This window comes from Strix uralensis, chromosome 3 (assembly GCF_047716275.1).
Source record: "Strix uralensis isolate ZFMK-TIS-50842 chromosome 3, bStrUra1, whole genome shotgun sequence".
In the NCBI taxonomy this organism is placed as follows: domain Eukaryota; kingdom Metazoa; phylum Chordata; class Aves; order Strigiformes; family Strigidae; genus Strix; species Strix uralensis.
Genome location: NC_133974.1, coordinates 45,030,559 through 45,055,346, shown reverse-complemented (window position 1 = coordinate 45,055,346; position 24,788 = coordinate 45,030,559). Strand labels below are relative to the sequence as shown.

Below are 24,788 nucleotides of genomic sequence, written 5' to 3'. Positions count from 1 at the left end.
AACCATTGGTTAAGTCAACAGAATGTGTTTTAAATACTTCATCATTTAATGTTATTAAAATAATTTCATATTTGCATACAGAATATCATATGGCATATTATTTACAAAGTAGCTCAATGTCATACAAAATTGTTTACATTCAGTAGAGAAACTTAATTATTCTGGCTAAATAACAAGAAATCAAACCTATTCTCTGTATGCAAACTCTATTTCTTAAACAGCCTGAGCATTTTTCATCTCTTACTCCTCATTGTCCTTTATTGTCAGCTATGATAGCCTCCAGCCAAGGAAACAACTACCTTTGCTTCTGCCAAACTGTTTTGCTTTTACAGCTGGGAAAAGATCAGCATTGATGTGAACATTGTTAAACATCACTGCCTTTTATATATGTATAAAATTCAATTTTTTACCTTACTGAAATAAACTTAACCTTGGTTAATCTGTTACTGAGCTTCCATACTTGGCCTCTTCAACTTTCATTTGTTGCAATTTCAGGCCTGGGTATATTATGATTAAGTTTATAGAATATGTGAACTGTTGGAAAACAGAAATATTTGAACAGAGTAGGGGTTGCACAGAATTTGCTTTCAAAGAATTTTGGCAAGAATGGGTGAATAACATTTTCACTGAAAATAACTCTATTTCTTGACTTACTACTCAAACTTGATTTTATGCAAAACCCTAAAATTACACACATGAAATCAATGGGCATTACTGAAGTAACACAATTCAAATATTTACTGTTTGAAAATTATCTTCTTTTAAAAATAAGTTGGAATTATATTTGACATACAAGAATTATGTCAGTAATAGTGGCAGAACTCTATTTTACGCATTCTTCCACTTTCCTGAAGACAAAGTACCGCTCATGTAAAAATAAGGCTAGTACGAAATTGAGGGAAACACTTAGCCAATATTTCGGTCTATAAAGTTCATGTAGAAAGATCATAAACTAAATTATTTTCAAGAAACTCACAGGATAAACAGAATACCACAAGTTCTCTCAAGGAGCTGACAGAATGCAAGCAAGTGCTTCTAACTGCTATGCGAACTGGAGTAAGAACTGAACAAGTCCACTAAATGAACATATAGCATGTAAAATATGGCAGACATAACAGTATTTATCCACTCCCAAAATATCAATGCAAAAGGGTATCACTTCTATCACTTCCTCTGTCCAAATTACAAAATTTTAAATGAACAGCTATTATGGAGAGTAACAGAATACATTAATAGCATGAGCGTGCTGATTTCCATAAGCTCTCAGTACATTTAGAAACTCACATTAGCACTGGGTCACTTCTCTTAAGTTTAGCAATATACACTCGTACTCAATGTTTTTACTGTTGTGGCCCAGTGGTCTGGAAGCTGAAAACATCCACTAACGATATCCAAAAGTAAAGATGGCCTTTCATTGGTATACTATTAGGTATGAGTATATGTTTCAAAACTAGCATTTGAAATTAAGATATAGAGGCTTATATACACTTATATGCAATCCTTAGATCACTATAAATCCAAATCAGAGAAGTAAAACTATAAGCCCGTGTGTGTATGGAACAGAATACACTGCTATCTGAAGAATAACCATTTCTTGAGGTCTTACGTGAAGATGCCAATTAAAACCCACTAATTTCATACCCAGTGTCCACAACTGCTCTGTCACATCTACATTTAATGTCTGTTATACATACCCTGTAGTTCCTGTACTACATGTAGTAGTACATAACAAAACTCCATCTGCCACCATCACCCAACAACTGTGTTCCCAGGCTGTGATTTGCAATTGTTAGAAGCCAAATTTTAAAGTTTGTTAAGCATTTTCTGCTATCCTTCCCTTCAGGATAAAAAAAATAAAATCTGACTGTATCATGGATGTGGATACACTGAATAATAATTTTATTCCTCTGTTACAGAAGATTTCCTAGGTCTGAGAACAAGATCTTTGATAGAGGTAGTGATTTCCTGGAGCTCTTTTCGGATGGTATCTGCTTCTTCCTTCTCTTCCAGGTTATCTGTTGTGTTGCTGTCTCCATGTTCAGTTTTCTTAGTCTGGTTGATCAATTGTTTCACTACTAATCCCTGGTATTTGACTAACAGAGAATGCTGATCCTGAGGGGAAAAAACAGAACAAAACAAAGGAATGTCAATGTTACAGAGAAGGTATAAAGACCTTTAATTAAAGATTAAATTTTAAAAAAGCATTCTCCCATTCTTGCATAAAGAAGGTTAGTGATACATAAATATACTTCCATCAAGGTATTTTGCAACCTAAATTCTGAGAGACGTTCAAAGAGGCAGAAAAATGAAAGTGCATCCATGCTGCAAGAACAGGACAATTAACCACTGAAGCAGAAAAGCAATGCAGTTAGTAGAAAACATCCGTTTTGGCAGATTAGAATATAGAATTTCAGTATTTTTATTTTTGAAAACATACATCTTTCTTTAAAACTGAATTAGAAAAGTTTAAAAGCAACCATGCTCTAGCTGGGAGGAAAAAGAGCACAAAAAATGTCAGTTATAGGAATGATAATATCCCCCAATACATAGCTGTCTCGATGGATAAAGGCAAAAGCTACAGTACTAATAACAGATTGATTTTTAATTTTATTAAAAGATACTGAAGACAGATCCCTGAAATGATAGGTTTGAAATACAATACAGATCAGAGAAATTGTATATTCTGCACATAAAGTAATGATTAGACATGAAACACAAAGGTGTCAGTCTTATGCAGCAGGAATAGTATAAGGCACAACTTTTATGTTCTGTCATAGAAAAAAGGCACTTTCCCCCTAAAAAGCTAGAAAGGAATACCTCTGGGATCTTGCCACTTAGGAAATTAATGATCTGTGGTACTGATCTTCCTGGTGCATGAAGCATGCAGTGGGTTGAAAACTGAAATAACAGTACCGATGTCAGGTGCAGAACAAGAGCTGGATCTTCTGAGACTTTTAGCTGTTCAATCAGAGCTTGTCTATGCTGAAATAGGACTTGCCTAAGGAACAGGAATACATTATATAAAAATATATTTCTTGTTCTGTTTTATAGTAGTTGAAAATACACTCTAAAACATATTTAACTTAATTTTACTGTTCTGCTCTGACCGACCAGTTCTTTATGTGAAATTCTATTTTTTTTTTAAAAAAAAGCTAGCACTGGTGTAAGTCAGATTTTGAAAAGCCCCCTAGAGAATTTATAAACTGGTATGTTGTAGTAAGCAGTCAGTCAAGCAAATTAGCTAAACAGGAACCCTCCCCCTGCTCCTTCTCCCATGGAATTAGGACTGTTTGGCTTTGCATTTTTCAGTTAAACAGTCTGGAAAGGAAGGCTGTCTCCTACACATTCTGTGTGATTGCTACCAAACTAACCACCTGATATTTGTGCAGCAAAAGAGCTACACTTCACATACTGTGTATAGAATAAATAAAGTTAAGGTACCTTTCCTTCTTTTTGTCTCCTTTTTTCACCATAATACCACAAATATCCACTGCAGAATCCAGGCATGAAAGAAAATCTTCTATGCTCTATCAAAAAATGATATAAATATTTAATCTGTGTAAAAAAAGGTTACCTACTGTTCACAATTAATCCCACAAACAGATGACTTTGAATACATTTCAAATAAACTATGGAAGAAAAGAAAAAGTAGAAAGTATTTGTTTTAGTGTTAAATACTAAAACAAACTATAATCCATTAGTCTTAAAAATGGAATTAAAGAAGGAATACATGCTCTACAATTATTTACAGATTTTTTTTCTTAAGAAACATATCAGTATGGCCTTTTGCATAGAAGAATTAAGAAATTACTTTCCCTTGTACTTACACTGCCATAGTCTGAAGGGTTTTTTTTTTAAATATCTAGGATTTTACTAGTTCAGAAATACATGGGATAACAACCGGGAACATTGGGAACAAAATACAAGAAATATCAACTACTTTAACTGCTGATCCTCTCTCAGCTTTTACTTTTCTTACCTGCACACAAAAGATACACTGGATTCCATCTGGAAGCAAAGAGCTAGGTGACTATCAATATCAAAATGTAAGACCACCTTTCCACCTCTTAAAATTCACAGATATGATACTGTACTTACTCTCACTGATTTACACAATTTCAAAAGATTATTTTGCCTTCACCCTTCACAGCAGCAGCAGTTATGTACCACACTATTTATGTCGGCTGTTTATTAGCATTGTATCAGCAGAACAGAAAATGTGAACTCAAAAGATTCTGGATCACTTTACCTTGCCATTCAGAGAAGTATGCAGTTTAGTTAAAGGACCTTTGGTGTCTTCTGGCAATTTACCTAAAATCTTGGTCCGGACCTGTATGAGACATGAATGGAAATAATCTGTAATAATTAATTACCATTTTAGCTGCAGGCATATTTAAGCAGAAGATAATTAAATATTAAATAAACATCACTGATCTATTTGAGACTGTTAAAAAGAAACTGTTATCTGTGTACCTCACTTGTGATTGTAGAATAATTTTCTGTTGTCATCATTGAATCAGATGCTAGGAAGTTGAAAATAAGATTTGTAATATCTGTACAGACAGTCTTCAACAGGTGTTTGGCTAGATTAGTCTGAGTCTCATCTGTTAAAAGAAATAAGTGATTAAAAGTAACTTCTTATAGTTATCTGATTCCTATGACAGTTATCACAGCACTTCCTAAAACATGGACTCTATCAATCATGATAAAGTATGAGAAAGTTATCTGGATACCTGAAGCTCACATCCCTCATTTGCAGTTGCTTATGGAACACTGTTCAGTGAGAAATGGTCTGTAAGTTCATTTTAATGCATTGTTAGTATTTCAAAGGTGTACCTGTACAAGCAGTAAACTAGTTCCTGTACAATTTTCCTGAACCACTAATGAACAACCACTGCTATCCACCAACAAGTCAAAAGTATGTAAAGGAAGAGTCTACAGGACAAGCAGTTAAACAGAAGAGGAGGCACATGCCCTTAAGACTGAAACAGTAGAATTTTAGAAAAAAGAAGCTGCAGAACACATGTACAAGAACAGAGGCCAATGGGAAATAATTCCCTTTATTCCTAAACATAGGAATATTGTGGTTTTTTGCTAGTGTTTCCTTTTATGTTTTCTACAGAGAAAGTTCTAGAAGAAAGTTGAATAGAGCAGAGAATCGTTAAAATGTCTACAATATTTTCCTAATGCTACTTTTCTGTCACAAAATATAGGTAGCTAAAGAAGACACCTTACAAAGTAACCCACTGCAAAATGACTCTACACCTTTTTGAAAAACTACCCTCAAGGAGCAGGTACTTTCAGTATCAAACCTAAAAGACGTTTTCACAGGGGCTTCTTAGAATCAGGTAGTATTCAATTCTCTCATTAGTGGCACAGGTGACAGAATGAAGTAAGCTTACAAATTTTTTTCTTTTTTCTTCTTTTTTTTTTCCCCCCAGACACTTAAAAACTGGGAAGGAATGCAAACATTTTGGAAGGAAGAACAGGAACCCACAATTATCTTGAAAAAAAATATAACAGACTATAGATATGAAATAAAGATAACATATTTCAGTAAGTGTACAAAGCAATACAATCCAGCATCAGGTCAGCATTAGGCAATGTAAATACATCTCTAAATTTTTCCTTTTAAACTGTTGCTCTTCTTTGACCTTGAAGTAGATTCTGGAATATATTCAACATCCCTGAAGTATCATATTCCATTTTTTAAAGTATATATTTATTGTACCTGTGAAATGCTTAGTTCCCTTTTCAAATAACCGAATGTTGTTGTACAAGTTTGAGAATTCCTCCTGCAAGTCCTTCATAGTCTGTCTTCTGCTAGCTCCAGAGGAAGATGTTGAAGACGTAAAAACAGAACGCACAACTTCCTGGTAAGTTTTTGTTAAAGGTCTTAGAACAGGGAAGAAGAAAAGAGAAAAAGGGAACATTATGCAAAGTGTAAAACTGTAGAAGGTTTTTCCAAATATATCACCAATAGAGAAAGCTACCTCATTACATAGTAAATGTATGGGACGTGAATGCCACAGAATGGTGAGATAAATAAAAAGCAAATAATTGAAATCAGAAAAAAGCACTAGGAAATTAAAATGTACTTTTGTAATTGCAGAAATACTATTGGTTACAGTATGCATGGTATGTAAATGATTGCCAAGGTTTTAATTCAACAACTCCTAAATGGGAACAAGATGAAAGACAGAAAAGATTTTCAGAAGCAACACAATTCACAAACTCTTTCAGGGGTCCGTGGACAAATTTCAGACCAATGAGAGCCGTAAGAGGGGAAGACTTAAGTTGCATTAAAATAGCACAGGCCCTTCTAATGATGCAGTTACCATTGCACTCCCAAGTTTCTCAAGCTTAGGCTCTTACAGTTCTATCACGTCCTTTTTGCCCTAAACACACGTATTTGCATCCTCTCTCTTGTATGGAACATCTTTTAAAGTAAGTTATTCATCTTTGCTTAGATCAGTTTGCTGACCTAGCTTACTACTCAGTTCACACAGGTGCCAGCGGAGCCACAAAAGACAGGAAACATGAACATACACCAAGGGCTGTGCAGAAGATGGAACTGGTGAAACCCCAACATGGATCAGCATAAGGGGGTAGAAATGAACCTGACTACATGCTTGCTGACAAAGCATGCAGAAACACCTACTGCTAAGCAGAAGCATTATTTCTCATTACTGTGTCAGCACAGCTTTCTAATATGTAAGTAAATAGGTAACATGGAGCCCTATAGAAAAAGAATATTGTGGTTGACTTCTATCATCAAAACATTTTTTTCTAAGCAGGAAAAGAGACTGAAGAGAAGATTCATCTGAAGTGAATCACAGACTTTATAACTCCAGTCGAATTACTGAAATTACCTCATTAGATGTTCAGCAAGTTCTGTAATAAGCTCTTCAGGGCAATCCTGCATGTGGGTCTTTAAAACATCTTGAATTTCCTCTTGTGACATGAAAGGGAACTCCGGGTGCTTATTCCTGCCTGTAGTGGCCATGAGCAACATTAATTGAGAAAACATTGTATTTAATTTTGCTGCAGTTAGTCTGTAGCGTGAAACACTGCAATGCCTCAAAGTCTACACCTCCACAGAAGAAATGCTTTACCGACAATGCAAAAAAGGGATGACTGCATGACAGTTAAATTTTACACACAAAATTTCTCTTTTGATCGCTTAGAAGTTATTTTCTGTAATAGACAACTTAAATAGTATATGATGGAATGTGTTTTTGGTGAGACATTTCAAACTGCCCAGCCCATCCAATAGTTTAGAAACAATGACGTCACCAAGACCAAATAGGTTTTTTAAAATGCCAAAACTGAATAGAACAGATTTCATGAGGTGGTTGGTTGCTTTTTTTTTAAACCCCATTTAGTAAAGTACACAGTCATGTAACAGAGAGTATCCTAAACTTGAGGTTACAATATAAAATTCGAGACATGATAAAGCAAGGATATTAAACTAGACAAGTTCCAGTAACAAAATCAACTTGCATGTTGCTTGTAAATACATACTAATTAGTGCATCTGTATTTTGGTTTTGGACAAAAGATAAGGTTTGTCTGCATGCTGCAGAAATTAGTTTTTACATGTAAGAATGAGATCAGGATGATGACAGGGAACCAGAAAAGGACAGGCATTCCATGTTCCAGGTGCAGCATAAACCACATTTATTCTGCACATAAGGTAACCGAATGAATGGAAATTAATGATGTTCCTAGTTGTGCCACAGTAGCAATAAACAACATACAAGGCTATATAAACAGGTGGAAAGGGAGACTAAATCAGGTTTTGGAATGATCTTATTTATATTTGAATGGTTACATCTGAATTTATCTTGGTATTTTGGTTCAATCTATTTATTACAGCACAGCAATACAATTGTAAAACATGAAAGGTTACACCAAAATAAAAGGTGGTTTAAACTGTTTTACTCAATAACTGAGTAGTCTTGAAAAATAACTTCATTTATATGTGAATTAGAGTAACCTATGATAGTATCATATAAAATGAAGATGCTGTACTTTACAACTTCAAATATGTTTACAAGTATTTTTCAGTCAGTACTGAAATTCTAGATACTATATATAAAATGGAAGTACACATTTCTGGTACTCCATCGAATAAAAGAAATAACACATAATTATGATTGTTTCATTTGCCACCAGTTTGCTAAGTCTAACAATAGGTGTTTACTTCTGAGGAAGCCATCCACGCTCCTTCTCCTAACAGTAAAGATGGAGAAATGGGCACCAACAGGGAGTGATTCAAACTCATCCTGTAGTACAGATCTAAAACAAGCGAGACAGACTAGGCCTTCAAAGTACCCACTTTCCTCCATTACAAAGTCAGCAGTTATAAAGGGAGCTAGCTCAGATGTAGAAGTCTCAGTTAAACAAGATGAATCTTACTTAAAATATTAAAACTTTATTGTGACTATATATTTTACCCTTATGAGGAAAAACATCTTAGTACTGATTCATTGCTATGATTTGTTAATTTAAGCTGATTAAGCTTTGGAACTGGATGAGAACTTATCCATTTATCTTACAGTACTCAGAAGGTGTTAAAAAAACAATATTCATCCCTAAATCTAAGGCATTTCCTACATAAAACCAAATTAAAAACCCCCACAATCTGCCCGCTCTCATTTCCTTTACTTAAATTTTGTTTTTAAAGAGTAAGTTATACTATTCAGTGAATACAGTATGCCCACTTCACTTAGATAGCAATATCATATCCATTGACACAATTCTAACAGAATAGTATTCTCAAATTCTTTGATATTTTACTTGATCTTACCAATACAGTGGGGAAAAACAGAGATGTGGAAAAGCAAGTGATAAAAACATGTCGGTATGAGTAAATAGTGCCCGAAATAAAATGACAAACCTGTGCTAGTTGTCTGCGACTCTTCATCGCTGTCAGCGTCCTTTCTTCCTTTCTTCTTGGTTTTCTTAATCTTAATCTCTCTAGCATTACCACCTCCTCCTCCTCTCACGCTTCCACTGCCCTCTGGTGGAGAATTATTTGCTTAGTGCACAGTGAAGTTCTAGCACTTAAAAAGTTTACAGTATTATGGTAATTTATCCACATTACTTGTCAATGGTGAATTAAAAAAACACAGCCTGATTCTAAACGTAACCTACAATACATATTCCAGAATCTTAGGGACCTAAGTTTCATTCTCAAGAAAAAAAAGCAACTGAGTCAAAGCTTTGTTTAAGCTAATAAATGTAAATATTAATTATATCAAATGTACATATCATTAAAAAAAAAATCAATATCTTTTTCCAGCTGAAAACGGATGAGATACCAGTATCCATAATGTAATGGGAGATTTTCTGTTGGCTGAAAATAGCTTCTTAGTTAGCATTTAGCATTTTTATTCAGTGATGCTGAATAACTGAGCTACTCAAAAATATTCCAGATAATGTAACTTTATTAATTTTCAGAGAAAGAATCCTATGCAGTAAGCGTTTATCCAAAATATTCTTGGAAGCGTGTATTCAATTAACTAGAACACTAATTCTTTTTTGACTATTCCTGGATGACTATAAAGCAATGAGATGTTCCAGTTCTGATAAACATAACAAACTACTTAGTTTGTAGGTCCTGTAATCCATGTATTCACACTGCAGACAGGATCTCAATTTGTAGCACAGTCCCTCTCCACAAAGTAAGCTGTTCTGCTGTTCCCTTTTTCACAGCCTGTTCCCTTCTTTTTTCACTTGAAAGAAATTAAAACTCCAGAATAACTGGTTCTATACACGCACTAAGTCTTGAAAAGTTAGTTATGTTTACATTTAAATACAAGGTCCAAGATTTCAAGTAACTGCATTACGTAGCAGTACTATCATTTAGGAAAAGGAAACACAAAGACAAGATGCTACTACTCACAAAGCTAACCACATCTGGTATGTGCTGTAGGTGGATGTTTAAGCATTACTTTGCAGGAACAGCCAACCAGTTCACTGTCAGCTAGCAACAGACAGTGTACTTGTGAGACTTTCTGAGTTTTTCACCTCTCCAAAAAAAAGAGTTGGTGTTTTTCACAAGCTTATTTGAAATGTGACTGCATTTAGCTGAGCAGATACAAGCTGTTTGTCAACTGTGCAACATATTAGTTATTTTGGAAACAAGCTCCGTACATTCTGTATTCCGCTTTAATAGCCATACAGAAAAAGCTGCAATCTGCAGTCAAGATCTTATCCACAAAGAGATGGCGCAGGAGAGACTATTGCCAGAAAAGCTGTATCTCTGACAACAGGAAACGCGGGCTGTAACCTATAGAAAGGAATACAAGAGCACATGCCTCACAGATACTTGTTTGTTGCAAATAGTATTACAAATGGACAATAGAGAATTTGTCTTTAAAACTTTCATTAATCCAATACATGATGGAATCCATATTTGTATGAGCTGCATTAACACTACACCAGGTCAGGTTACACTTAAACAGTATATAGTGATATAGTCATGCACAGACCTTAAGATAGGCAACGTGATTCTGCCATTATACAATAACACCACGTAATCCTTAAACCATGATGCCGACTGTTTTAAGGTAATACACCTAACAGTCCATAAAAAGACCACTTCAGGGTAGAGCTTGCTGATGGTGCAGCATATATTACTTGTGGATATGAATGTGTCTAGACACGTGGATCTATTCCAAACAGCCACCACACAAATGGAGTAAGGCTTGGGATTAATTTAACACAGAATATACCTTAAAGTAAACTGTGTTAATCTCCAAATAACTGCTATGTGTGGAAACAACAGAAAATTGTCTGGCATGGGATTCTCAGAAAAGATGCATAATATTCTCCAAAAAACACCATCTTAATACCTTACTTCTGAATTTAGAGTAATTTCAGAAAAAACTTCTCAAGACTATTAAGAAATATTTTCATTGTCCTGGATCCCTGAAAAGTGGAGAGTAAGAGTGTATCTACACTGTGTAATAAAAAAATGGTACAGAGGTCCTCGAGCTAATACTGGTTTGGTCAGTCCTCACTGCACAACTTAATCTTATATACAAATAAATGAACATTGATTCCTTCTAAAGCCAGCTGACCTGTGTTGAATGAACGCAAGATATCTTTACGGCACTTCCTCTGCACTTCTAAATCTGAAATTAGTTCTCATGGACATAGCTCAGATACATCTACACCTCCAGTAAAATGATGAGAAGTGGTTGGATTATTTCTTAAATATCTTCAGCAACGGACTGGAGGCAACTAATGGACTACAAAATGCAGTAACTTTTTATCTGAATATTTCCAAGGCTAAACAAGCCTCTTTTTTTTTGGCTTAAACTAAATATTGATGCCTTACCTGTTGCTTTCTTTCGTCTTTCATCTTTTTTGTCTTTTTTATTAGCATATAAATTCTCTAAACCAGCAGTCTGTTTTAAATCTTCTTCAGTGATTAAATTAACAGGGTTATTTTTCATTTCCTAAAATGAAGAACACATACTTAACAACAAAAAAGATATACACAGCAACAAAAGCTACATAGGGAAACATTTAAGCCATCTGGCCATTTTTAAGTATACTAATCTAACACCATGTTTTCCAAGTGCAACACACGAAAAGACATTTATTCTTCTCTTCAAAATTCAGCATCTGATCATACTGTTAGTGTGATGGTGTTCCCCGAGTGCAAATTAATATAATTAAATTACACTGATTACATATACAAACCCTTTCTTCATTATTGCCTTTCTTCTCAAACTGAATTTCGGATGAGATGTAAAGAGATCACAGCAAATAGGAAGTCACATAAACTACACTACAACATCCAACAGGTATTGCATCTTGACCAATTAAAAAAATCTGTACCTTTTCAGCTTTCTGTTGCATCATATCAGAAAACAGATCAGCACAGCTGCTTAGAAATTTCTCACTGACCACAATGGTGTCACTGAAGACTAAACCTGAAGAATTTTTATTTAAAGATCTCATCACTTGCTGAAGCAAAATCCCAACATCTTCTACAGACAATGAACTGGGCAGAAGAGTCTAGGATAAATAAAATAAAAAAAAATTTACATACAATAATCTGTTCTAGAACAGACAGACATACTTGTATGAGAATAAAAAGAATCCACAGACACCCCCTTTGACATCTGTTAACTATTTAGAATATATTGCACTTTTAAAATTAAACTAGTAATTTAAGAGTAAACACTATTTTAAATCTTCTGACATCCCAAATCAACATTGCTCTAGAACATATGTTACCTCTGGGAAAACACATGTCAACTTCTTCAAAATGCAGCTCAACAGATACAGAGTAACACCAAACACAAAACAACAGCAGGCCTCCTTACAAGTGACAAAGTAGTGCTGCATGGCCTAAAATTAGGATTTAGCCAGGACAAAATGGATAATATTCCTCTGCTTACTGAAACTGTCATAAGAGTTCAGTTTAAACTGTTTTCCAAAAAATAACCCCACAGAAATATATTGCTCTCTAGCAGAATACATTAACACTAATCTTGAAATGAAAGTTAGTCTCAGGTGTCTATCAACTGAATACTGGTATGTCCTTCCCCTGTTTTTGTTCAGACCAACCTAAAGGCAAATAATGCCTTTTTACTTGCTGTTTTACTTATCTGAATATTCTTCTTTGACAACATGCTGTTTTCACTATACATATGTGAGTTTCCATAAAGTATCATTTGACACAAAAATAAGACTAAATAAATAAATCCAACAACAAGAACTGAAAGGATTGCTTACCGCTACATCTATCCAGTTTCCAGAGCTGATGGCTTCCTCTACAGAGCCTTCAACTTGATCCACAATTTCTTGACCAACACAAGCTGCTCTCAGAAATAACAGCTGTGTGGACTTGTATCTTTTTTTAACGTAGCCTGCTGGGTCGGGGATGCCAAGTCTGTACAAGGCATCAAATTCTATAAAATAGTTAGATGTCTGTTACATTTAAGTATCTTCATATACATACAGGATCTTATGTGGTAACTTTTTTTGAAAGCAGGAAATGAAGCATTACATATAGTTTTTATACAAGTAAATGCAGCCTCAAGGTGATGCTGCCCTAAAACTTAGTTCAGTACAAGCTACACCTAAACAGGGCTAACAGAAATACGAAGATTAAATCATGGACATGACTTTGGTCTGAGTTTTGGAAAAAAAATGTTTTTTTCAGATTCTTATACCACTAAATTTATCTTTGCAATTATATCTTCCCAAGGTATTCTAATAGAACATGAACAATATTTACAATATATACAATGTCAAAATGTTTTCAAAAGTTACTCCAATATACTCGTAGAATCATGCAAAGCCTCACAAGCAAAGCATTTCAACTATTTGGCAGTTTATACTTAGATGTTCTGAAAACATTCAAAGACTTTGACAGATACTCTATCAGTCAAGCAATATTACAGAAACACTTAATACTACTGCAGTAAATTATGTCAACCTTTTCAAACTGCAAGACTAACTCTTATTTAGGGACTGGCCCTTTGGGACCACAAGGGTACATTTTCCCATAGCTCCTGTTTTAAAACACCATCGTTCAGCATCACTCAGCTTTAAGTTAGACTTGTTTGGATTTAAATCAGGACACTAGTGCTACCCACTCCAGTTTTACAAATCTTATTCTGGAAAAGGTTCTTCCTGTGCATTGCACGCTTGGCTACCTGGACTACTAACAGACAAAGTCTGGTTGTAATCTGGACACCTGGACTGAAACTCCAACCATGTGGGTCAAACATGATCATCTGAGAAGTCTACAATGAGCAAAATGTTTCCAGAACAGCAATAAAAGTAGCATTTGTAACTCTGTGAGAAGTAAAGTTAGTTTAGCAGTATGGTTCTCTCTGCTGAAATGCAGTTCTTTGTGATAAAGTAACACATCATTACAAGCAAGATTGTCTTTCAACAAAGAAGTATCAACTACTGTATTGATTTCCACTTATTCTTGTGAGGTTTCACTCTACACATGATCTATATTAGGGTAAGAGCAATTACCTAAACTAGTTTTAGAAAGATATTTTATCTATGAGAATATAGATTAATTACCTAAATAACCATTCTGCTTGAAAAAGGAATCCACCCAGTTGCTCTGTGTTCTGGCATAGATGTCCGGAACAAACACAGCCTTATCCTGTCTCCCACCAACCACGGTGCCTTTTAGACGACCAGTGTTAACAAGTTCTTCTAGCACAGCTACAAGAAGAAAATAAATGAAGCAACATTTTCCACTTCGATATACCCATTAATCAAAACACAGCAATTATTTCCCATTTTGTTTCTTTTTTTTCCCCACCCATTTGTTGTCTGTGCTTGTTCTAGTGAAACATTTCTGAGTTCTAACAATTATTTTTAAGGCTTATGAGAATGTCTTGATAAAAGTTCTGGAAATCATACAGTGTTTCAAAAGAGTAAGCCACAACGGCAGGAACAAAACATTTTTTACTGAAGATATACATGGACAGTTTGAGCTTTTAATTTAGAAAATGTAATCATAAAAGAATCTTTCTCTGTCCAGACAATAAAATATATGAACATTTTATTAATAATGTTCTCTTTCAATTCACTGCTTGCATGTTAACCAAGATGGAAAAAAGAGAGATCTGAACACACCAAAGTGACACGAAAAATTGCTACCTGAGCTGCATAAATGTGAACACCTCCTACTGGTGACCATCTGTTTACAATGTTCACACTGTTGCCAGTAATAACCTCCTGATAATGCACAAACATCGCTGACAAAGAACATATTGGTAACTGGTAGTACCAAAGTACTAAGCCTTTCTTGATGCTAAATAAGGTATTTTCAATCCATTAAAGGTGCACAGTAATATCTGATCTGCCTCCTATATTCGGCTTTTGCCTTTTTGTAAGTCACTAGATATATTAAAAAAAAAAATAAATCAGTGACATCAACTGCCAAGCTCCATTAAATTCCAGAGCTTTGCTAGACGGCTTTTTTTATCCTCAGTTTGTGTTGATTTCTATTTCGTTAAAAGACAGATTTTACCCTGGAACAGAACATTAAATGGTATCACATGGTATGGCTTCTTTCTCATTAAATATGAGTAGCAGTCAACATTACAACATGCTTAGTACAGCCTATGGAGGTTTAGCTCACCTACACAGGAGAATTTACCTGAAAACATGGTTCCAGCAGAAATACTGCATATTAAATCATTTTTTTGCCAGATATGCCCATAGTGTAGATAAGCCTCTAAAACTGCCACTAACAAAGCTGAACAGTACTTACACTGAAAAAATGTAGAAGAAAGAGAAACTGATTTAAACAAGATATAGCTTAATGTGATCTAAGACAAGAGCTAGAAATCATGTTCTGCCATGGTTCAGTTACCTTGTATAAAATGGAGCTTGTAAGACATATTCTTAAAATCAAATTAGATTTTTATACTTATTAATAGTTTAGTTATGCTAGAAAATAGAGTCAACGTGTCTATTCTACTTAAGCAATTGTCAGACAATACAGTTTTGTTCTTTGCAATCTCAACTTGTTTTTATTCAAGATTTTTGGAAAAAAGAGTAAAACTTTAACAGATTTTCAAACAATTTTGTGGAGCACTACCAATGAACTGGAGTCTTTAGAGAAAGGAGGAGAAATTAATATGCCAATTAGTTTTTGTATTATTTCAAGTGCCAGTTCTAAAGCTCTAGGACAGAGAAGGTGCTTTCATAGATTTCACAACCCCTACTACAATTATGCCTAGATAGTCTTTTGTTTTAAAACAAAACAACAGGACCTCTGCAGAACTACTGTAATCTCACATTTATTTTCAAAGGTGATTGAGCAGTTTGTAGTGTCCTATTAGGTCTCTGGCAAAGTCTGGCACAGAAGAAAAGCGTCCCTCCATGCCTGTCCTACACCAGCAACACAATGTTCAGAAATAAAGAACATCTGTGCTTTCATTATGCTTTGTAATTACTGTTTCAACTTTAACAGTTTCTCATTTCTAAAATTGTCTTCTATCATAACTTCACACCAGCTTAACATGAATGGCAGCACAGCTATGTGATAGTACCAAAGAATATTATTTCTCTTGTCCAACACTAAATGTTGATTAAATAATTAGCTGTTTGTAAATTATACAAACAATACACTGAATTTTTTTTCAGGAAGAGACACAAAATTGACAAAGACCACTTAAAAACATTGCTAATAATGGCAAACATAAAAAGCAGAGAGTATAAGTCACATCATTAATAGGTATTTTTCAAGTTTCCAGCATTTGTGAAATTGCAATGGTATCTCAGCAACTAGACAGAATAAAATCAAATGTGCTTTGGCAGCGAGTAAAAAGCTCTTTGAAACTTATGAAACTGCAGAGGAAATGAAATACAGTAAGAAAAACTAAAGAAAAAGATGAACAAGCTCCCTTAAAAGAAAGTATTAGAAATACACGTAGCCATTGTGATGACTAGTGGTGACAGGAAAACACTAGAACTTCAATTCACATTAACATTGTACATGACAAAACGTGACCATGTACTTGCAGGACCTGTTTGAAGAAGACGGTAACTGCATACTGAAATTTTTTGAGTACTGCAACATTACTATAATGCAGTTTAGCAGATTTTCCTTTTAATCCATGAATACCTGGATGGCACATTCCAAAAAAAAAGAGGAAATCTGAAATTGATTATGTGAAAGTAGAGTGTTTATATGTTTTTATTTAAATGCTAAGATTTTAATTATTAATGAATAAGCTTGTCACAAAGAACAAGAAGGTAAGCAGAGAGATATTATAGTGGAGCTAAAGTGTACAATGCCCTGAAGGCAAAAAGACCCAATCAAACAAAAGAGAAATATTAACTTTCATGTGAAGAGATAGAAAACCATTAAAGAATTTCGAAGACCAGCAGCACTTGGTCATCCAGCATATGAGCCTAATGATGCTTGAAGCAATATTTTGGACAGACTGGAGGGGGTAGTCAAAGAAAAGCTGCAACATCAGAAGTGAGAAACAATTATGTACTGCCTGGAAGTTTCAGCAGTTGGATAGTAAATCTTTAGGCATTTCTATTTAAAAAAGGAACTGTGGAAAATAAAAGTAAACAGTTTAAGGATATGCTTTATCTCTCAGCATATAAAGACATTTAACTAAGAGCATAACAAAAGCTCTGCCTCTGCTATCACAGAGAAAAGTCAATAAATAAAATCCAGAGTAGTTAATGCCATTTGGCTACATAAAATCTGTCCTCTTTTGTGTGCTTCACTGATAAAACTGCCAGTAGCTAAGGGCAAATACAAAACAGATGGCAAAATGAGTACTGTATTCTTGCATCATTCTGCCCCCAGAGGCATTTCATCAACGTATGCTTTCATTGCTTTAGATACAGAAAACATCTCTTCTGTTATGGATAGCACAAAAGGTTCAACACTTTTTACACTAAAGAGAAACTTGTTCTTTGTTCCAAAATCAAGGTTATTACGAAAATGCTTCTTGGAAAACATACTTCTAGTAATGGAGAACCTATGAATTAACTAACAAACATACAGAACAGTCTGAATGAAACTCACAGTAAAGTAAATGCTCTTGAAATCCATACCGAGTGATCAAGTTACTTACAGGTGTAGGCCTTGGAAGAAACAAAAACAAAACAATATAAGCTAATGACCTGAAATTGATGTGGAAAGTCTAGAAATAAGAGAGGTTTCTCCAGATGGACAAAACTACATATCTTAGCCCCAGGGTGCGACACAGCTTACAAGGTTTTAATTTTGAACTACTATCAAGTTGTATCTTGTAACAAAGCTACAATCATTATTGTAAGGAAACTTTCACTGTCCCAAGTTTTTCTTTTCATACAAATTGACACAGAAGGTTATTGATTTAGTAAGAAAAAATTATCTCTAATCACATGTAGTGGGTAGACATCAGTGTGTAACTGACTGGGGATAGATACTCTCCAAACAAATGAAAGAACTACAGATGAACATTTTCTTCAGCCAAAAAACTTAAGTATGTTGTATATTGTTATACTTTTCTTGCTCTCCTTTCAAAAAGGTCCCCATTTCAAAAAAGTGAGTATAATACAACTAAATATTTCACCGCAAAACTGAACTACACTTAAAGAAATCTATAGCTAGGTCTTTATTTTGTTTTCTTTTTCAATCGTAAAAGTATTTTTATATGTAGTTGCAAGTGTTGCAATTTACCGAGTAATCGCAGTGAAGAGACCACGAATGCGTGCTCGATGCCGGGACACAAAGGCTTCTGTAAAAATCACCCCACGGTTTTCCTGGTCTAGCTGTCCATGAATAATTCTACCCAAACGCCTGGATAATGCCTGTAAATAGAAGCTGGGATGACTGCTAAAATTGTATATTAACGATGGTAAACAAAAATTAATAAAAAAATTTGTATTAACAGATCAGCAAATTAGTTTTGCTAAGACAGACAAAATATTCAGAAATGAGGACTACAAGGAGAAATTACTCTTTAGTTATATTGAGAATGTGTCTTACTACGTGCAAGGTGATGCCGTTAGGGCCCACACCCCAAACTTCAGGGAATCCAGCTTTCCTCACAATGCCCTCTTCTATCAGATATATGTGTATCTCATGATGAAATAAAACTTTCCAAAATAAATAAGTAAGGTTTAGAGATGCACAGTGAAAACTAAGATTTAACCTTCATATTAATTTTGCATGAACCAGTGGCAGACAAATTCGCTATTCATTTTTTCAGTCAAGATAAAAATTAGCAACAATAAACACAAGAGGTGCAAACAGTTTATAAATGTGCATCCTTGTAAAGTGAACTAAACCCAGGAAATACTGTCCAGGAAACAAAAAGAAACTATGTAATAATTTTTGTATGTTAGAAATGTTTTTGTAGAAGCTGATCACGTGACAAACATTAGACGAAATCTGGTCATAAATCGAGTCAACAAGGTTGTCTGTGGTACCTAATATGACTGTTCATCTAACACATGCCACAGGATTATCCTTTGAAAAAGTATCTTCCAAGCAAAATCCAACTTGACCAAAAGTCAACAATGCTAAGACAATTCTCCCTAATCCTTTTAAACACTACAACAGTCACTAACAAAGGTAAACAGTTTTTTCTTTCTACTCTGAATGTCTGGCTTCAGCTTCTAGAAACGAACATTTATTTCACCTTTTCTGAATAAACTGAAAGGTCTCTACCACTGTATTTCTGCCTCCTGGGTAGCTAACGGGACTGATAAAATTACCCCTACGTCTTTAATATCTCAAAAAAAAAAAATTTTCAGATCTTATACTAATCTAACCTATTCCTAACATTACTAACCCTAATCTGTTCCTAACAGTTATAAAGATTCTGAAGAGATTTTGCCCAGTAGTGAAAAGGCAGACATCAACCTCTATCTGTGAATAGCTGTTACACTGCAACCTTTATTATCTAATACTTTTCTGCTTAGAATGACAAACAGCTCATTACAATTAAAGCCATGAATATTGCAAAGATAACAAAAGAAGGTGAACACAATCAATTCTACATTTGCTAGGTCGGTGGCTTGCATCACCTGTATCAGGAAGTCTCCCGGAAGGTCGTATGCCTTGCAGAGTTCTGATATTGTCACCTGGCCAGTTTCCTGTAGTTTATCATTTATTTCTTCTGCTAATTGATCCAGGTAACTCCTTATTTAAAAACAAGAAAAAAAAAAAACAACATATTAAGTGTGAACTTCAAGATCAACCTGTTAGTCACATGCTGAATTATTAATTGACCTTGCACTATACCTCCTTCTGTTGCATCTTTGCAAAAATAAACTGAAATTTATTTTAAATGAATAAAGGAGAACAATGTCAGTGAAAATGTGGGGTGTTTTTTTTTAATCCTGCTAACCAGGTAGGTAGTATTAAAATTGGTCATTTATTGGCTTATATGAAACTGTCTAAAAGCAGGAACAGGAACACATTATATGTCAGTGAGACTACTATATGTCACAAGGGCTTCAGTGGGCAAGATAGGTCTTAATTATTTCAAGAGAGCCAGGAAGTTCACATTCTTTGCCAAGAATAAATCCTGCAGCACAATCAATAATAGAAACAACCCCTTAAGAGTATCACTTCAGTGGTTGTTAGTGTGCTGAATGCCATGAAATAACTTGCTCGTACATCTTAGACTTGTGAGGTAAAGCAAGAAGTGGGAAAAAATGAGAGGGTTTGTCAATAGCTGAGGCAGACAGATAGAAAGCCACATAGCAAATGAGATCTGGCTGCTGCACACAAAAACACCCGGTAAGAAACGAAGCCTCTCAACTGCAGGACACTGGGCAGAGACATTCAGTAAGGCCTTTGCTCCAAGGATTCACTGGATGCTCTGCTGAGATAGGCTTCACTTGCCATTCGGAAAAGAAGAACTAATCACCACCAAGCACTGATCGTCACCAAGCAGTCCTAGTAGCAGTCAAGAAAAATGTATTTCACTTCAGAAACAACAAAGACTGGCCAACACTTTTACTCTGCATTATAAAAAAATAGATGTGAATTATACATATTGCTCCTGAAAGTACTCACTCATTTATAAGCTGTCCCAGTACAAGCTGAATAGTTTTTTCAGATTTAACGATGTCATTAGCTCTGTTTTCAATGTGCAGAAGGTCCACATTTATTACCTAAAAAAATACCCCCAATGAAACCTCTTATCCGCTCTTTAAATTGAAATTAATTCTGAAACACTGAGATATTATATTTACACATTCCTATGTCTTAAGGAATTTTTTTCTACTATTGCATTTTCTACTTTTGCTTTTATTTTTTTCTACCGTTGCATACACACACAGTTAATCTGTGATTTGGAATAAAGCAGCAATGCTTTAGGAGGACAAAGCTCTCTTTGCAACTGTGACAAGGTTAAAAGAAATCTATGTAATAAAAAATTCCAGAAAGCTAAGAACAGAAGATACTAAATTGTCTTTCAGAGAGGTTTTCTGATTCCAAGTAATTTTACTCAAGCCAGAAGGGAAAATTAGTCACAGAGGAAAACTATTGGAGGATAAAGATTAGTAGAGAGAAGAGGTTAATGAAGGAAGAGGGAAGATTCAAAGAGACAAGCAAAGTTAATTATGCATGCTCTCGCAGCTTTAAATTTAAATGGGAAACATATTTCTTTTCTGTTTGCCTCCCTTAGTTTACAAAGGAAGAGTACATAAGAAAATCTGTATATTTTAGTGGTGATTTCAGAGGTCCTAGATTATCATCATGCAGAGAGGAGCTTTCAATAAAGCAGTAAATGGATGGATTAAGTAATCTGCAGTATTCTGACATGAGCTGACAGCTGTTCATAAAGTTTGTTTTCTTTTAAAAAAGTAACTTAGCTGGAGTATAACTGATGAACTCCATATTTACAATATACATGGTGAAAAAAGAAAGAAGTATATAGTTTTTTATTACTAAGAAGTTACCTGTTGTAAGTCAACAATGTTTACTCGACCTTCAAAAAAAAAGTACAAATATACTTTTAGTACATAAAACATGTTTGAACAGATTGAGAATATAGCATAGTCCATCACGTACAGAATATTTCTTCATTACTTTTTTACAAAAAAAAAAAATCAATTAAACCAACTTCAGCTTTATATATTGTCAAATCACAGAAGCCACAGGTGTTCAGTGCAAGATATCCCATGTTGTTCCACCCTATGGCCTTCCTGACAATCCAATACAGAAATTCCAGAAGTTAAAATCACTGTTCAAACTCCCTCCCAATTAGTTTTTGCCTCAGTGCTGATCTGGATTTGACCACTTGTCCATGGGTATCAAAATGGAGATTGCCAAAACTTTCTACCTTTGTATGATGCTACTAACAAAATCAAACAACTTTAAATTCAGTTTAAGCTATCATGCTGATATGACAGACAATGGCATAACACAAACTGAGGCATACTTTTGGTAATCATAAGAAATGACTAATCTGTATGAACATAATAAGGAAGTTAATTTTCCAAACATACGATGCCATGAAATTAATTCTTAAAGATAACTACAAGTACAATATACTGTCTTCTCATTAAAACCATCGACAAAACCTGTGTGAAGCATATTTAATTCTTTAGATACCTAAGTCAGACCTTACAGAGAAGATGGCTCTTCATACTAGTAAATTAAAAGACCTATCAATGACAATTTTAAAATATTATTACTAATGACATGAAAGGAGAATAATTTTTGAAATTCTGAGCCAAGGCCAAACATCTGAGCCAGATACCTAGCCATAGCAAAATGCCAAATTTCCTTCAAAGGGTTCATAAGCCACTTCTACCTCAGAAATTCTGCATGGGTGACAATGAACCAAGTAAAATATCTTGATATGCTTACCTAAAAGCCAAACACAGATCTGAAGTGAATATAAAATAATAGTAGGTGAATTAACATGTAGATGAAGCAATAGGAAACAAGCTCACTTTTTTGCAAGATTAAGGGTACTGAAGAGAACTTTCGAATTCTTCTGTAGTCTTCAAAATTAACTTCCAAATCCAGAGGAGGAAAGCAAATGCCACACTTACCACCACAAACATGAAGCTCATCCCGGATCTCCTTACTAATCTGTGCTGGAGTGACATACTCTTTTCCATCAAGTGTGTGCACTACTTCCAATTGCTTTTCTGCAATCAGTTTAGTGACAATTTCTATACAGTTCCGCTCTGACAATCTATCAACAGCATAAAGAAAGATCAATTATTCTAAGTAAGTACTTGCTAAAATTACCTGTAAATTAATGTTTCAAAAATACTAAACACAAGGAGTACAATGATGATTACTTGCTGTTCTGGGTGAATACTTTTTAAGACAAAAAACTAATTTCAGGATCCTACTTATTGCCTCCCCAAATCGTCCATGTGGCTTCACTTATGCGGGTCATCCCTCTAAAACAACTTTTACTCTTTTCTGGAACAGCTGTCAGTCCCTTCTGCTGTAAGAATGCACCTGCCTGCATATTTAGGAACCGCTGTGGTTACAGAATTCGTGTCTTTGATCCTTCTGTACTTTTTTTAGGTTTTTTTTTGCTTGTTCGGGATATTTTTATTTTTTTTTTTTTTTTTTTTGTTGAGTAAATTCTGGGTAACAACCTCAACTGCTCAACAGCACATAAGGATGACACAAAGCACAGGAGCCGTGACGGTGTTTAGCAGTTCGAAATGAACGGCGATTACCGGCCCATGCACTTTCGTGGACCCGCATACACTCTCTAGGGACCCCGGACGCCCCTTCGGGGCTCCCAAGCACCGACCCCTGATCGGCGCCAGTCAAAGGGGGGCTGCAGAGGGGCGGTGCATGCCTGAAGCCCCCGGGACCCCGCTGGGTGCCAGGACCAGGGGCCGTGAGGGCGGAGTGGGGGCAGGGAGTGGAGGGCCGCCGGCGCAGGGAGGGGGCGCCGGCAGCGGGAACACCGGCGGGCGGGCTCCGAAGGCCGCAGCGGGTACCGGCGCCGCGCTGCTCACCTGTGGGCCACCTCGGCAAACTGAGCCCGCTGGAAATCGGCCGCCAGGCGCCGAATCTCCTCCCAGGCGGCCGCCATCGCCGCCTCGCCGCTACACGTCAGCCCCCACCGGGCGGGCTACGGGCACCGAGCGGGGACAAACCTCCTCCCCGCGGCCGCCGCCCGCAGCGCCGCCTGTCGGGCGGGAGCCGTCCCTGCGCTGCCGGGCCTCGCCGCAGCCATGGTCATTAAAAAAAAACAAGGAAAAAAGAAAAAAAAGCATTTCCCCACGCGGGCCTGACTCCAGCAGCTGCAGCAACCGTGGACGTAGCCACGAGAGCCGGCGAACCGTGTTGTCAGCAGCAGCGAGGCCCGCGCGGTGCCGCCACGGCTGACAGGGGTGCGGTGTCCCGCGGTGCGGCCCCGGCCGTGTGCTTCACCCGCTGCCGCGGTGCTGGAGCGGGAGGGGACTGCGCTGGCAGGCCGAGGGCTAAAACTTGGTTGGTCATGTAAGCCGAGCTTTCAGCGTATTTGTGGAAATATGAGCAACATCAGAAACTGACGTTACTGAACACTGAAATGAAATTTAGAGTGTAAGTGGGGTGTGAGGTAAATAGCTTCGCCATTTAATGGCACCGCTATTATGCAGTGAGGGGTGAGCTGAATTTAACTGTCAGATCAGAGGCTGGCCGCACAGTTTTAAAGGTCTTTAAATGATGAAGGTGACTCGTCTGTGGCAATGACTGAGAGTACTGCAGAGGGGAGCGCTCCGGTGCTGGGCCAGCGGGGGAAGCGCCAGTCACCAACGCCTGCGGCCTCCCGCGTGGAACGGCAGCAGGAGGCTGGGAGCTGCCCAACGTGGCGAACGTGGTCCGTGCTTGCTGAGGCTGTATCATCGGCCTTCCCGGGTTCTTGCTGGTAAAATTCTCTGTGTGGATGCAGATGCTGCATAGCCACTGTTTTCACTGACACTGTTTTCTCTCCCTTCCAAAAGTTACGGGAAAATGTCTCTGGCATTGTTTGTGTTCTGCTGGGTGCAGTTTAAATAGTGTAAACAAATACTTTGAAAGATACTGGCATAGTAACAACATGTTTATAGTGGGATAAGTATGTGACATGTTTATAATGGGATAAGTATGTAGCTTCAGTTTTACTGGTCATTTTCTTTGTGATGAGAAACTAGGGGCAGGATTCATCTAGTTTAGGCACCTCGAGTTAGCAGTTGAAGTTTAGTTTTGGAGCCTTCATAGACAGTGAGACATGCTCCTCAAATTGTTGTTCAGCTCTATCTAAAACACACATCTAAGACAAGGTATCTGATTACTCATTGGAGGTGCCTGTTTTT

At 36.3% G+C, this 24,788-nt stretch overlaps 1 protein-coding gene across 1 annotated transcript; it reads right to left on the bottom strand.

The window, feature by feature from the left end:
* Positions 1-23: 23 nt before the first annotated feature.
* UFL1 (UFM1 specific ligase 1) lies at positions 24-23,865 on the bottom strand. The gene is made up of 19 exons (XM_074862110.1): positions 23,466-23,865; positions 22,530-22,675; positions 21,429-21,457; positions 20,542-20,639; positions 19,545-19,659; positions 18,193-18,323; positions 17,554-17,612; positions 14,067-14,213; positions 12,759-12,934; positions 11,856-12,035; positions 11,350-11,470; positions 8,902-9,024; positions 6,873-6,993; positions 5,732-5,895; positions 4,474-4,604; positions 4,250-4,330; positions 3,442-3,527; positions 2,818-2,998; positions 24-2,112 (listed from the first exon to the last, which is right to left on the bottom strand). Exons 1-19 carry the CDS (start codon positions 23,540-23,542, stop codon positions 1,900-1,902), a joined length of 2,379 nt encoding a protein of 792 aa, XP_074718211.1. The 5' UTR covers positions 23,543-23,865; the 3' UTR covers positions 24-1,899.
* Between the last annotated feature and the right edge of the window lie 923 nt (positions 23,866-24,788).

Bases quoted from the DNA above. Each gene is read 5' to 3' on its own strand.
- UFL1 (XM_074862110.1), bottom strand. From the start codon at position 23,542: ATGGCGGCCGCCTGGGAGGAGATTCGGCGCCTGGCGGCCGATTTCCAG. The intron at 12,036-12,758 runs GTAAGCAATCCT...TATTTATCCTAG, and splicing joins GAAACTGGATAGATGTAGCG to ACTCTTCTGCCCAGTTCATT. The intron at 11,471-11,855 runs GTACAGATTTTT...TCTTCATTTTAG, and splicing joins TGCAACAGAAAGCTGAAAAG to GAAATGAAAAATAACCCTGT.